This window comes from Myotis davidii, unplaced genomic scaffold (assembly GCF_000327345.1).
Source record: "Myotis davidii unplaced genomic scaffold, ASM32734v1 scaffold573, whole genome shotgun sequence".
In the NCBI taxonomy this organism is placed as follows: Eukaryota; Metazoa; Chordata; class Mammalia; order Chiroptera; family Vespertilionidae; genus Myotis; species Myotis davidii.
This window is the reverse complement of record NW_006285997.1, coordinates 306,486-319,857: the sequence shown is the minus strand read 5'-3', so window position 1 is coordinate 319,857 and position 13,372 is coordinate 306,486. Positions and strand designations below refer to the sequence as shown.

Below are 13,372 nucleotides of genomic sequence, written 5' to 3'. Positions count from 1 at the left end.
AACCCGAAGTGCCACCTGCAGAAACCTCCCCTCCCCCAACGCGCCGCGCCGCGACCCGGGGAGGCGCCCTGCCCGCCCCGGGGCAGAGCCGCGTTCTCCTTTGTCCTGGAGGTTCTCTGCTCCGAGCCCAGAGGGGAGGTGCGCGAGCTCGGGTTGCACTTGGCCAAAGTTTAGTCTCTGGTGTGTCCCCGCCGCACAGCGGCAGCTTTTCCGGGATGGGTGGCTGCTTAACTGGACTTCTGATCCCCTGCGGCCAGTTACACCGTTAAAACAAAAGGGCTTCAAGCAGAAAGCCCCTCCTCTAAGCGCAGAGCTCACTGGGCAAGCCGTCAAGTTAAGTATCGGAATACCCTCAGACTGTCGCATGGGAGGCTTGTGGTCCTTAGAAATTTGTCAACATAGTTGCCACTCTGGTCCTCGGAATGATGCTTTTCATCAGTGCGTTTTCTCGTTGGGGTGATTGGAACCGGCTTTGAAAGGCTTTCCCGGAGGGTTTCTAGCACGAAAGCTGGTGATCGTGGCAGGACATTGAATAGGTGGCACTCGGAAGGGGTTACTATGAACGCAGTCCCCCCTTTTCTTTCTCCCACTCTTCATTTGGTTTGGATGCTTTTGATGTTCCTCAGGTTCATTCTTGATCACCCAAGTGTAAAATGCATGACGAGTTGGTGGCATCTGGTTGCTCCCTGTGAACGGAGGATCCCTCTGAACCTTTTGTGGTTCAGCTTTTCCTCTGAAGGAAACATTTTCCTTCCGTCTTGAAGGTCCTTATTTTATTTAAGTTTGCCTTTTGTTGATGACCCAAATCATGGGGAAGCGGCAAACTGAAGCCATTGGGATCCGGTGGGGTTAATGGCCTGGAACCATCACCAACCCTGTATTCCCGTCTGGGACTTCCTGTGGGACCTCCTTCCTTCCTGGCACCTAGTGGAATGGCCAGTCTTCCTGCTGCTGCCTGTTGGATGATTCTCCGTGGGAAGGGTGCTTAAGCTTAGCGCAGTGAGCTGGGAAAGACTGGTTAGTCTGTAGTAAGACTGCGTGCTTTGAATATCTGCGACTTGACACGGCCTCTGGAGAGAGGGTTGTGAGGTGAGATTGGCTTTTTAAAAATTTTAATTTGGTTCCATGTTAATGTACTTCTTATTTAGTAAATAAGTGAATAAATAATAGTTAATAGACGAGATGGGAAATTGTCAGATAGTTGTACTTACAAACCACTTACTTGGTTGGTCTTTTTAGATGGCATCTAGAAGAAACGGGGTTCATTTGAGATCTTTACATGTACAGTCAAGATAAGATAACTCGGTGGTTGAGTGTCAACCTATGAACCCGGAGGTCACAGTTCATTTCACGCCAGGGCACATGCCCAGGTTGCAGGCTCAGTCCCAAATAAGGGCAGTACAGGAAGCAGCCGACCAATGATTCTCTGTCATCGTTATCTCTCCCTCTCCCTTCCTCTCTGAGATCAATAAAAATACATTTTTTATTTTTATTTTTTTTAATATATTTTATTGATTTTTTACAGAGAGGAAGGGAGAGAGATAGTTAGAAACATCGATCTGCTGCCTCCTGCACATCTCCCACTGGGGATGTGCCCGCAACCCAGGTACATGCCCCTGACCAGAATCGAACCTGGGACCCTTCAGTCCGCAGGCCGACGCTCTATCCACTGAGCCAAACCGGTTTGGCAAAATACATTTTTTAAAAAGATAACCAACTTCTTTTACTTTCATGGATTTTCCAAAGTTAGTGGAGGGCTGTAGGAAGGTAATAAAATTGATCTATTATACAAGTGTGCATACTTGCGATAGCACTTACTTTGAAGAGGGTGTTTTTTAGGGGGAAACAATACCTTGTTAGTGAGTAAACTTCCTAAGAAGGAAGGCCCTTGCGTCTATAGTTGCACCTCATTAATGGCACTTAGGGTCACAAGGTGGGTGAGTCTGACATAGATGTTAGGCATTCATTAGGGTCACAAGATGGGTGAGTCTGACATAGATGTTAGGCATTCATATAGGGTTCTTTTCCTTGATTTAAAAAAAAATCTCTATTCCCTTTAAGTCATGGGAAACTTAGAGACAGGAGCTCAGTAAATCCTGCCTAGGAATAGTCTTCTTGACAGATAAGAAATAGGCTGAATATGAAAATTGTAAATTGGTGAATAAATGTTAGTAAAAGTTAAGCAGATGACTCAGCTGTTGCCATGACTTCACATCCTGGAAACAAATGAAGATCCAGAAATAGAGAGTGATGTCATAGGTCTTTGTTTATTTGTTTATTCTTGCCCTAAGCACTCTAAGAAGTTTTGGGGTCTTGGCTGCATTGCTTATTTTTTATGGCTTACTGTTTTGATTGGCAGTTTATTTCCTTTAGGGTAGCAGCACATTGGAAGGCTGCTTCCTCTGCTGATAGAAAAATCTGCTAAGTTCTCTGTTTTGATTTTTACAAAAAGAAAAAACATTAAAAATAAACAGCCCAACAACAAGGCGACGTAAGTGTAGAAGATTTCTTTAAAACTTACCTTAGGGCCGTCAGTGTCACGTGTTTTGGCAATCTGATCGGAAACAGGCTCAGGTAAATCAGGTGACTCGAGGCCGCTTGGGGCAGAATTTGGAAGCTATTTGAGCTCATTGCTCAATGTAATTCAGACTGGGCGATCCTGTTATTAATATGAAATTCCCACAAACACAATGGCTAGGAATATGGATTTATTACTTAGGTTAATGAAGTTGACAGATTCTAGTTTAAAAAAGGAGATTTTTCATTTTTAGTAGCACTGATCTTTTAAAACCGTTGCTTATGTTAGAACCTTTCTTTTACAGGTAATTTATCTAATAGGCTATATCAAATACCAAAACATTACCAGCAACCCCACTGGATCACAGAGGGAAAAAGGGCTTAAAATGGAAGTTTTGGTATTTGATATATCATCTATAAAACTTATCATCTATAAAACTACCATCCTGTAACTCCTTAAATTCCTTCACTTAGGACATGTGTATCCAAGAAAACCCATTCACCAGTTACTGTTTCCCAAGTCATACTTGTTGGAAAATATGTTTGTCTTGGTCTTATGATGACCTATGACATCATAGTTTATTTCTGGATCTATTTCCATTGTCTTCCTGATTTGAGGTTGTGGTTAGGAAGTAGTTTTTTCATCTGTAATCTGGAGCTGCTGGTCAGATGATTGATGTATTTCAGAAGTTGATGGATATTGTAAATTGTTCATGCTCGGAAGTACATATTAGGTGAATTGACTTATTTTAGAAATATTTGTGTCTTATATAACATAACCATGTTTTCTTAAATAAGTTTTGGGGTTTTTTATTGTTGTTTTTTAAATATATTTTATTGATTTTTTACAGAGAGGAAGGGAGAGGGATAGAGAGTTAGAAACATCTATGAGAGAGAAACATCGATCAGCTGCCTCCTGCACACCCCTTACTGGGGATGTGCCCGCAACCAAGGTACATGCCCTTGACCGGGATCGAACCTGGGACCCTTGAGTCCGCAGGCCGACGCTCTATCCGCTGAGCCAAACCGGTCAGGGCAGTTTTGGGTTTTTATGACTGGATTCCCCTTAAGTAACTACTAAGATTCTCAAGTGAAATATTTGCATCGATGGCTGCAAACTTTCTTACCTCCACCTTCGTTGACTTCCCAGGTGGCCAGCATCGAAATATTCAACCTTTCAGTGACGAGGATGCATCGATCGAAACCATGAGCCACTGCAGTGGGTACAGCGATCCTTCCAGCTTTGCTGAAGACGGTATGCCTTTTACATTCCGTGGGCAGTTCAGACCGATGCTTTGGTGGGGAGTTCTTGTGCCAAGGTGTCTTAGCACTGTCCCCAGCTGCTCCCCTGCCACTGGACTGACAGCGGCTGCTTGGTCCCTGTTGTTCCCTAGGACCGGAAGTCCTGGATGAGGAAGGGACGCAAGAAGACTTGGAGTACAAGCTGAAGGGCTTCATTGACCTGACCCTGGATAAGAGGTAGAGCGCCCTGGAGACTCCCCATGGGCTGTTCGTCAGCACCCTCTGTGCCCCGTGGGCAGGCCTCTGACTTAACAATGTGGTCTGTGTGATTTTAAGCTTGGTTTGTTTGCTTTGGATGGCTAAATGATTCTTGTTTCTTTGGACTTTGGATGTGGGTAGAAATGTGCCTTAGAATTTAGATTGACTCCGATTAGTGGATGTTCTAGCACAGCCGTTCTCAGCCTGTGGGTCACGACCCCTTTGGGAGTCGAACGACCCTTTCACAGGGGTCGCCTAAGACCATCGGAAAACACATCTATAATTACATATTATTTTTGTGATTAATCACTATGCTTAATTATGTTCAATTTTTAACAATGAAAATACATCCTGCATATCAGATATTTACATTACGATTCATAACAGTAGCAAAATTACAGTTATGAAGTAGCAACGAAAGTAATTTTATAGTTGGGGGTCACCATAACAGGAACTGTATTAACCCCTTCCCCAACAATTTTTTTGTTAAAAACGTTTCTTTTTCAGACTAATTTTTTTATTTTGGTTCTATATAGTATTTTTGATGCTGGTTATGAAAACAGTTTGTAACTCGTCTTCCTATAAACCATATTTTTTTACCATATTTTCTTAGTATACTCGTCGACGACTGAAAAAGAACATTTTGTGAAAACGAGTATACACGTTTCTGCCGGGGAAGGGGTTAAAGGGTCGAGGCATTAGGAAGGTTGAGAACCACTGTTCTAGCATAATTCCTGTCACTGTCTGACTGCAGCCTGGATGGATGTGTTGAATTAAGAGTTAATGTTCTAGAAAGGACAGCTAGACTTTCCTGTAAGCCTCTTGGTCACAGTTTTGTTCGGGTCATGAAAAATATGAAGCTTGTCATTTTCCTACTTTCCATGGCTCTAGAACTCGCTTAAAACCAACGGAATTAAAAGCCCAGGGGATGGATGGGACAGGAACTCGAGGCTTTTGTAGTGTTAAGGTGTGCGTTTACTTTAAATGTGGAGGGTATTCATGGACTATGTCATACAGCAGAGCATGTCCTGCCCATTGAAATTATAAAATGCCATGCGGTCATTTAAAGTTGTGGTTTTAAACTATAAACAGGAAAATGCTGTGATCTAGAGCAGCTTAGAATCTTTTGTGTAATAAGCTGAGTGTAGATGAAAAGTATGTTATTAAAAATGTTTAGCGCTGATGACAATTAGATTTTTTAAATCTATAAACAAAACCGCAGGAGGGGCGACAGGCTCAGTTTGACAGGCACTGACGGCGCTTGTTCCCACAGTGCCAAGACCAGGCAGGCGGCCCTCGAGGGCCTGCGGAGCGCCCTGGCTTCCAAGCTGCTCTCCGAGTTCCTCCTGGAAAGAAGGATGACTCTGACCGACAGCATCGAGCGCTGCCTGAAGAAAGGTACCGTCCTGGCGTCGGAGCGCCGGGGCTCCCTCTCTGCCGGCCCCGTCACGGCCCTGGCGCCGGCCTGGCCTGCAGCTCCCGTGGTCAGGAACGCACGCTGTTCAGCTCGAAGCCAGACTCCCTAAGCTCCGTGTTGTCTGTGTGGTAACAGCCTGGGGTCGTCGTCCTGTCGTATCAGACCAGGGGTGCTGCTGTCATGGGGAGCAGAAAGGCTGGGAACAGGGTCAGATGTCACTAAAGCTAGCATTAAAAAAGCCACTTTTTATTTTCCTAAAATTGAAAAAGGACCATCATTTTCTAGCTGATTTCCCTTGTACTTATTTAAAACAGCCTGCCTGTGGCTGATGTCATTTTCAGGTTACCCCTTAGGATATTTGAGTTCTAGGACTTTATAATAGAGATTCTAGAATTCAGGTTGTCATATCATGGGACCTTTAAGAGTAAAGAAAGACCTTAAAGAGTAAGTCTGGCGTTACAGACTTTTCAATTTTAGGAACCACCAAAATTGACAAGATTTGGGGCTGCCACCTTACTCATTTTGCCAAGTGAAAACGTTACGAAGATCATTACCTTCCATTATTATGACTTGATTAACAAAATCTTTCCAGCACAAACCACGTGGGAAGCACACGTGTTCCTCTGAACTGAATGAGATGCACTCCATTCATTATTCTCACTGCCCCAGGGGGAGCTTGGTCCTGCTGGGGTTGGAGCGCTTTGCCTACTCGCTCATGCTGCATAGAGAAGGACCGGCGGAGACTGCCGAAGCTCATGGAACTTTGTTAGAGCTGTCCTTATAGAGCCAACTGTTTCGGATGCTACAGTGGCTTTGTTAAAGGTGTTTCCATGGAAACTGTCTCCTATGAGGTAGCTGTGCTAGGTGACCTTTAGCAATTCCATTCCAACCTGCATATTTTACCCATTTTCAGTTTATCAGGTAATAACCTACGCCTTTATAGAATGTATTTCTGTGGTTGAAAGAGCTTTGGTTTTCATCCCACTGGGGCCCCTGCAAGTTTCCTTGGTCCCGTGAGCTGGTGCACCTGCCATGCTCGGGAGAGGAAGTCGGAGCTGGTGCCCTCGCCTGGGGGTGCAGGGAGGGTTTGGAAGGTCACCCGGCTGGAGGGTCCTTATTGTCTGAACTGTGACAGCACTCCCGCAGGTCGGCGTCAGGGGTCACAGAGGAGGGGTCTGTTGCCCGCGGAAGAGGGATGAGGTGGTGATCGTAGCTAAGCAGTGGGCCTAGGATTTGAGCAGAGTCTGTGTCCAGAGCTGAGCTCTGGCTTCACACTGGGTTCCCACTCATGTCAGAGCCTGTCAGTGATGGAGCACGACCTGAGTGCTACGGATCCCATCCGCGGCGGGATGTACTTGGAAGCCGCTGCCTTCATACACTGGTGCTTGGAAGCACTCATCGCAGTTGTCTCCTGGCTTCCCCCGCAGGGAAGAGCGACGAGCAGCGCGCAGCCGCAGCCCTGGCGTCTGTCCTCTGCGTTCAGCTGGGCCCCGGGATCGAAAGTGAAGAGGTTTTGAAGACCCTGGGACCGATCCTGAAGAAAATCATTTGCGACGGAACAGCTAGCATCCAGGCGAGGCAAACAGTGAGTCTGAGGGATTTGCACGTGTTGGTTTGGGCGAGACCTGGGAGACCAAGCCTCGTGTGTCTTTGATTGGAATTGAGGTTTGCAGAGATCTGCTAGGGGAGCGAAAGCGGTGATGAGTTCCTGACGTTAGAGCTCGGTAGCAGAGCTTGAGCCACACCCAGCCCTGCCCTTAATCTTGGTCCTGCCGTCTCCTCTCTAACACTGTGTTGGGCCCAGATGTAGGCGTGCAGTTGAGAAAATGTTCACATTGAATTACAACAGCAGGAAGATGTAGAATTAATACAACGTGGCAGACATTAATGTCTGTGTGTGTGTGTTTATTTTTTTTATTATTTTATTTTTTAGTGTGCCACGTGCTTTGGCGTTTGCTGTTTCATTGCCACGGACGACATCACTGTGAGTAGAGAGCCTTGGGCTGCAGCTCCCTTCCCGTTTCTCACTTGAGAGGCTCACCGGCCCTGTTCTCGCGCTAGGAGCTGTACGCGGCCCTGGACTGCCTGGAGGGCCTCTTCTCCAAGGCCGGCCTCAAGGAGAAGGACGCCCTGGTCCTGGGCGGCGGCCCCAGCAGCGGGCTCCCCGTCAGCGCGCTCCTGGCCTGGGCGCTGCTGCTCACCATCTGCCCCGCCAGCGAGCTGAAGAAGAGGCTGGAGACGTACGTGTCCTTGGCCTCAGGTTTTATAAGTGTGTTTATCGAGGACATCGTTTGTGTTCACAGTGTGACGACTGCCTGTTTTCTAGGCATTTCCATAAGCTCCCGAGCCTCCTGTCTTCGGACGATGTGAACATGAGGATCGCGGCCGGGGAGACGTTGGCGCTGCTGTTGGAACTGGCCCGGGGCATGGAGAGCGTGAGTACCCGGCGAGCACCCTCCTGGGCCAGTGTCGGGGGACCGGAGCCCGGCCCCCGGGAGCCCTGGTGGCCCATCGCCTGCGTCTCGGCAGTGGACATGGCATGCTTGCAACCCGGAAACCAGAGGGTGGGCAGGGCAGCTTCGGGATGAAGTCCCTTACACCCAGCTGTGCGGTCTGCGACCGGAGGCTCGGGTGCTCCTCCTACGCGGGGAGCACACGTCGGCACTCGGGGCTGCGGGCACATCGAGGTGCTGCGGCCACGACGCTTCATCATGAATGTTAGACAAATGGTGGATGATCTGTTAAGTCAGCACAGGTTTGGGATCAGGTGGGTTCCGTCACTGCTGTTTGACTAACGGTGCAAACGGACCTGGCCCTTTAGACGGCCCCCTCATCGTCTCGTGGGTGTCACCACCACGGTCAGCTCCGGGGGGTTGGATCTGACAGGCACCCACCATCCTGGAGTGTCCCAGTTCCGCACTCAGAGTCCTGTGCTCTTGGACACCCCGTCTCCAGCTGACGGGACAGTTGGCCATCCTGCTCCTGACCTTGGTGTGAATCTTGGGTTACTTGCTAGGTCTTTAATTTAAGGAGAAAGACTGTTTCCAGAATGAAACTTGTGCGGTTGAGTTACTAACAGTGAGTAACCCACTGAGACTCGCACTGCTCTGGCGACCCTGGTCCTGCACATCCCGTCGGCCTGTGTGAAAGACGTTCAGACTGGAAGCTTAGGTCTGGGACGTGCCCTTCCTGCCCCCACTCCTTTTTCTGAAGGAGAGCAGGTGGGAGGGGGGCGGAGGGGTTGTGCTGTCAGTGGCTCAGGATTCTCCGTGAGAAACGACTCGGGTTGAGTGATCAGGCTGCTGTTGCCCAGCGAGTGAACGGCTCCCTAACCGCAGGCCCAGCCACCGCCGTCGCGTCTACCTTGGTTCCTCTCCTGCCAGATGAGCTCCCCTCTTCCCTCTCCAACTGCTTAGAGTGAACGAGCCACGAATGTAGTTACACACGTTGAGTTGGTTTGTGGGACTCGTGCACATCCTAGGTCCCTGCCCAGTGAACGTGCGGGGGCCCGAGGGTTTCATCGGGCGCAGGCCCTTGTCCGGACACAAGTGCACATGGAACCGAGCGTTTCGTTGGTTCCTTCTGGTGAGGACGTGAGTAAGCTTTGTGAAAGGAGTGAGCGGTGGAGGTGGGGGTTGGAGGGTGTCCGGGAACTGACCAGGAGCTGGTGAAGAGTGTTGATATTCATGAGGGGCCTCTCCACACGCGTGCGGCGCTGAGTCACCCAGAGCCGGCTGTGGGCGGGGATGAAACGGGCCCAGCAGTGACGACCGCCTGGCAGCCAAGAGACTGGCCTTGGGGGTGCGAGTGCCGAGACCCCCCTGCTGGGTCCCTAGTTCTTAGGACAAACTAAGGGATGCGTAGCTTTCTTACTTGCAGCTTTATTCTTCCACATGTATTTAAAATCTGTCATACATTCTCTTTTTTTGACAACACTATAAAAAAAACACATAGTCGGTGACATACGCAGGAAACTGCTGGTGCCTGAATGTACTTACTCCTGCAAGCAAGACTGTTCCCATCTTGTTAAGATGGAGTCGGATTTATTGGGATTTAAAACAGATCAATATAACTTTGATCTGCTTTACTACCTCATCCGCTTTGGTAATTGCTTTTCTAGATACGAGTCTTAATGGGTGTTGTTTCCAGCTAACTCAGACATGGGAGGCTGAAGTGGAACATTTGACGAAAACATTTGTTAGAACAGTGGATGATATTCAATCTCTAAAATATCGACAATAAGAAAATAAGTGCTTGCAAGTTAGAATGTCTGTTATTTTAGTTTCAACCTCATTTTCCAGCAGTGTAATATTCTTTTTCATTCCAGATATTAAAAGAAATCACATTTATACTTTCGAGATTAAACAATTATATACACAGTTTGAAGAATGCCCAGAAAAAGAGCTGCTCGTTTGAATAGGATGTTACATGATTATTGCTGCGCGTTAGGAAATGCTAACCAGGCGTTCATAGCAGAACTGGGGTTGCGCACCTTCTCTCCCCTAAGTGTCTGCTCTCGTTTGGGTCAACTAGATGACCTCCGCTAATCCCTTGGTTTTTAACGTGGTTGTAAGATAGAACTAGGAGATAAAAACACGGGTGGCAGAGGGGGAGAGATGGGGATCCGTGTGACAGGATCAACTGTAAAAGCCACCACCCGGAATAAGAGCCTCATGGAGGGCAGCCACTGGCACTGTTGCCGGGCCCCGTGGGCTCTGGAGCAGATCCTCGTGGTCGTGTGGGGCTCCCACCCGGTGGGATTGAAGCGCCTTCCCCTCGCGGGTGTGGTCGCCTGGGTGCGCGTGGGTGGACGCTTCGTGCCTGTCGGAAACGTGCCCGTGCGTCATACACCCGGTGCTTTAGAAGGCTCCCGGGCTGCTGAGCTTGGGATGGATCTGTGGACGCCTGGGAAGGTGGGGACGGGAAAGGACAGGATGAACGGACGTGTGTGCGCCTGACTCCCCGGCATCTGCCATCTTGTGGCCAGGATTTCTGGGTCAGTCCTACATGAGAATGAGCGTTTCTGTGTGCCCGTATCAGCAAAGCAGCGCGAGGTTTGTGTTCTGGGCGGCACTGCTGGGCGTCGGCCACGTGGGCTGCCAGCTCCAGAGGGCGCGGGGGGAGGAACCAGTCGCACTCACCCAGTGTGTTCCCGCAGGACTTCCTTTACGAGGACATGGAGTCTCTGACCGAGATGCTGAGGGCCCTGGCGACCGACGGCAATAAGCACCGGGCCAAAGTGGACAAGCGGAAGCAGCGGTCGGTGTTCAGGGACGTGCTGCGGGCCGTGGAGGTGAGCCGGGCGCCGGCAGAGTTCCAGCCAGAGGGGCGGTGGGTCACTGAACCTCACCTGTGACCAAAACAATTCTCTCATTTCGATACTGAGTGGGTTTTTAACAACAGAAATGAAGACTTCTATTTTTCTTTTCAGAGAGGAAGGTAGAGTAAGATAGAGAGCTAGAAACATCCATGATGAGAGAGAATCATGGATTGGCTGCCTTCTGCACACCCCCCACTGGGGGTGGAGCCTGTAACCTCGGCCTGCGCTGTGACCGGGAATCAAACCGTGACCCCTGGTGCTCAACCCCGAAGCAACACTGGCCAGGCAAGACTTCTACTTTTAATTCTGATGTGTAAAGGTATTTTATTAAGTTTAAGCAGTTAAACCAGGGGTGGGCAAACTTTTTGACTCGAGGGCCACAACGGGTTCTTAAACTGGACCGGAGGGCCGGAACAAAAGCATGGATGGAGTGTTTGTGTGAACTAATATAAATTCAAAGTAAACATCATTACATAAAAGGGTAGGGTCTTTTATTTCAGTAGTTGAATTATTCATTTCAAACGGGCCGGATCTGGCCCGCGGGCCGTAGTTTGCCCACGGCTGAGTTAAACATTTTCGTAGTGATAGAAATTACTTCACTGGGGTGGGTGTACTTGGCCGTGACTTAAGCAGCAGTACTTACCACAGGCATACTTAGGGTAGTGCTTCTGTGTGAAGGGTGACTTATCGCCTGCCCCTCAGGAGCTTGAAGGCCCTAAAAGCTGAAATAACAAAGTCCAGCGTTTTAACAAGACCTTAAAGCCGAGGTCCGACGCTCCGGGCCCTGCACTGGCCTCTGCCATCTGCCTGCAGGCAGGTGGCTTTGGAAAGGTCGGGGTTGGAATGACTGGGGAAGGTGCGCTGTCGGCGAAAGGCCGTCTTAGTGTGGAGCACAGTCCAGTGACGTGTGTGCGCGCGCATGTGTGTGCGTGTGCCCGTGTGTGCGTGCATGTGCGTGTGCCCGTGTGCGTGTGTGTGCAGGTAAAAGTACGTCTTGGCTCTGCAGGTGGTTCTTTACTAAGTGCATCGCCAGATTCATTCACCCGACCTCCTGTGAGACTGGAATGGGAGCTGGCACAGGTGCTCGGGCCCACTCGGGCCGGTGTGGTGGATCCCGGCTCATGAGTGGCCGGGCTGCTTTCCTCGCTGTAGCCTGTGCTCTAGCAGTAAAACCTCAGCTGCATGTGACATAGAGCTCCTCGAGGACGGGGTGGGAGGTCCAGCCCGGGGGCCCTCCGAGGCCCGTGAAACCATTGGGTCTGGCCCTGCTGAGGCCACCGCAGGCGGGACTGCTGAGTCAGTAAATCCAGGCGCTTGTCCTGGCAGCACACGTTCATATGGAGTGAATTGTGGGAAGTGAATGGTGTGATAAGGACTCACGTGACCCTTGGCAGAAAGGAGGTTCCCCACCCCGACCCTAGGATCTAAACTTGGGGTTAATGAAACTTCCTCTGGGTTTTATCTTCTAAAACAAGGCTCACTTGAGCAGACATCCAGCTGAGGACTCATCTTGTTCCCATCAGGGTGGTGGTAGCCCCGAGTATCCAGACTCCTCCCCTATCTGAGTGGGAAGAGTGTATATCCCTCAGTATCTGTAACTAGATGCCCTGCAGTTTATGCCCGTACAGGTGGTTGACTTTTCTTCAGGTGGTTGGGTGGCGTTGAAATTGAAAAACGTGCACAATAGTGAGGCTGCCGTTACAGGTCACCCACACTGAGCAGTGCCTGCAGGTCTGCCGCCCAGAGAAACCCTGCCTGAGGCGGGGCAGGGGGTGGGCATTGCGTCTGCATCCGCACATGTCCCAGGGACGGGTCTCAGTCCAGCCACACCCTCACGGGTCTCGGGGTGTGTGTGTGTGTGTCTGTGTGCGTGTGTGTGCGCGTGCGTGTTGGGAACTGTGTTGGGGTGGGATCTCTTCAGCCTTTTATTTCCTCATACGATTTTGATTTTCCTGCTGGCCAGGATCGGGATTTTCCGACAGAAACGGTGAAGTTTGGTCCTGAGCGCATGTACATCGACTGCTGGGTCAAGAAGCACACCTACGACACGTTCAGGGAGGTCCTGGGCTCCGGCCTGCAGTACCACCTGCAGGTGAGCAGCGGCTTCTGCTTGCCCTGAAGTTGGGGAGCTCGGGAGGCGGCTGCTAATGGCGGTGCGGTGAGTGAGTGCGGAATGCTCTCGGCATGTGCAGACGTGACACAGCGGGACACGGAGGCTGGCATGCCAGGACCGGGAACGTGTCCCGTGGCTCCGTCTGTGTCCCCGGAGAGCACCGAGATCTTTGTGGAAACGGGGGCGTAGCTCCAGGTTCAAGGCCTTGGGAACAGGGTCTCCGAGTGAGGGCAGTCGTGACCCAGTTCACAGCCACCCCTCGCACACCTGCCCCACCAGACCCGCTTTCTGCAGCAGAACAGCTGGGCCCATCCGAGCCTCTCACCTTTCCTTTTCCAAAGGCGAACGAATTCCTTCGCCACGTGTTCGAGCTGGGGCCCCCGGTGATGCTCGATGCTGCAACACTGAAAACCATGAAGATCTCCCGCTTCGAAAGGGTAGGTGTTCTCTGCTCGCGGCCTCAGAGCTGCCCCTCACGGCGCTGCGGGCTGTTCTGCAGGGGCGG

The 13,372-nt window shown here is 50.2% G+C and overlaps 1 protein-coding gene across 1 annotated transcript in view; it reads left to right on the top strand.

Moving 5' to 3' along the window:
- The first annotated feature begins 323 nt into the window (after positions 1-323).
- The window catches only part of IFRD1 (interferon related developmental regulator 1), a 15,783-nt gene continuing 2,734 nt past the window's right edge, over positions 324-13,372 (top strand). Inside the window, exons 1-11 of the mRNA XM_006757192.2 lie at positions 324-1,089; positions 3,668-3,772; positions 3,912-3,996; positions 5,291-5,415; positions 6,862-7,019; positions 7,368-7,418; positions 7,496-7,674; positions 7,761-7,869; positions 10,593-10,727; positions 12,718-12,846; positions 13,209-13,304. Coding sequence (XP_006757255.2) covers positions 3,724-3,772; positions 3,912-3,996; positions 5,291-5,415; positions 6,862-7,019; positions 7,368-7,418; positions 7,496-7,674; positions 7,761-7,869; positions 10,593-10,727; positions 12,718-12,846; positions 13,209-13,304 — 1,116 coding nt within the window. The 5' untranslated portion in view covers positions 324-1,089; positions 3,668-3,723. The remainder of the gene's footprint in view (positions 1,090-3,667; positions 3,773-3,911; positions 3,997-5,290; positions 5,416-6,861; positions 7,020-7,367; positions 7,419-7,495; positions 7,675-7,760; positions 7,870-10,592; positions 10,728-12,717; positions 12,847-13,208; positions 13,305-13,372) is intronic.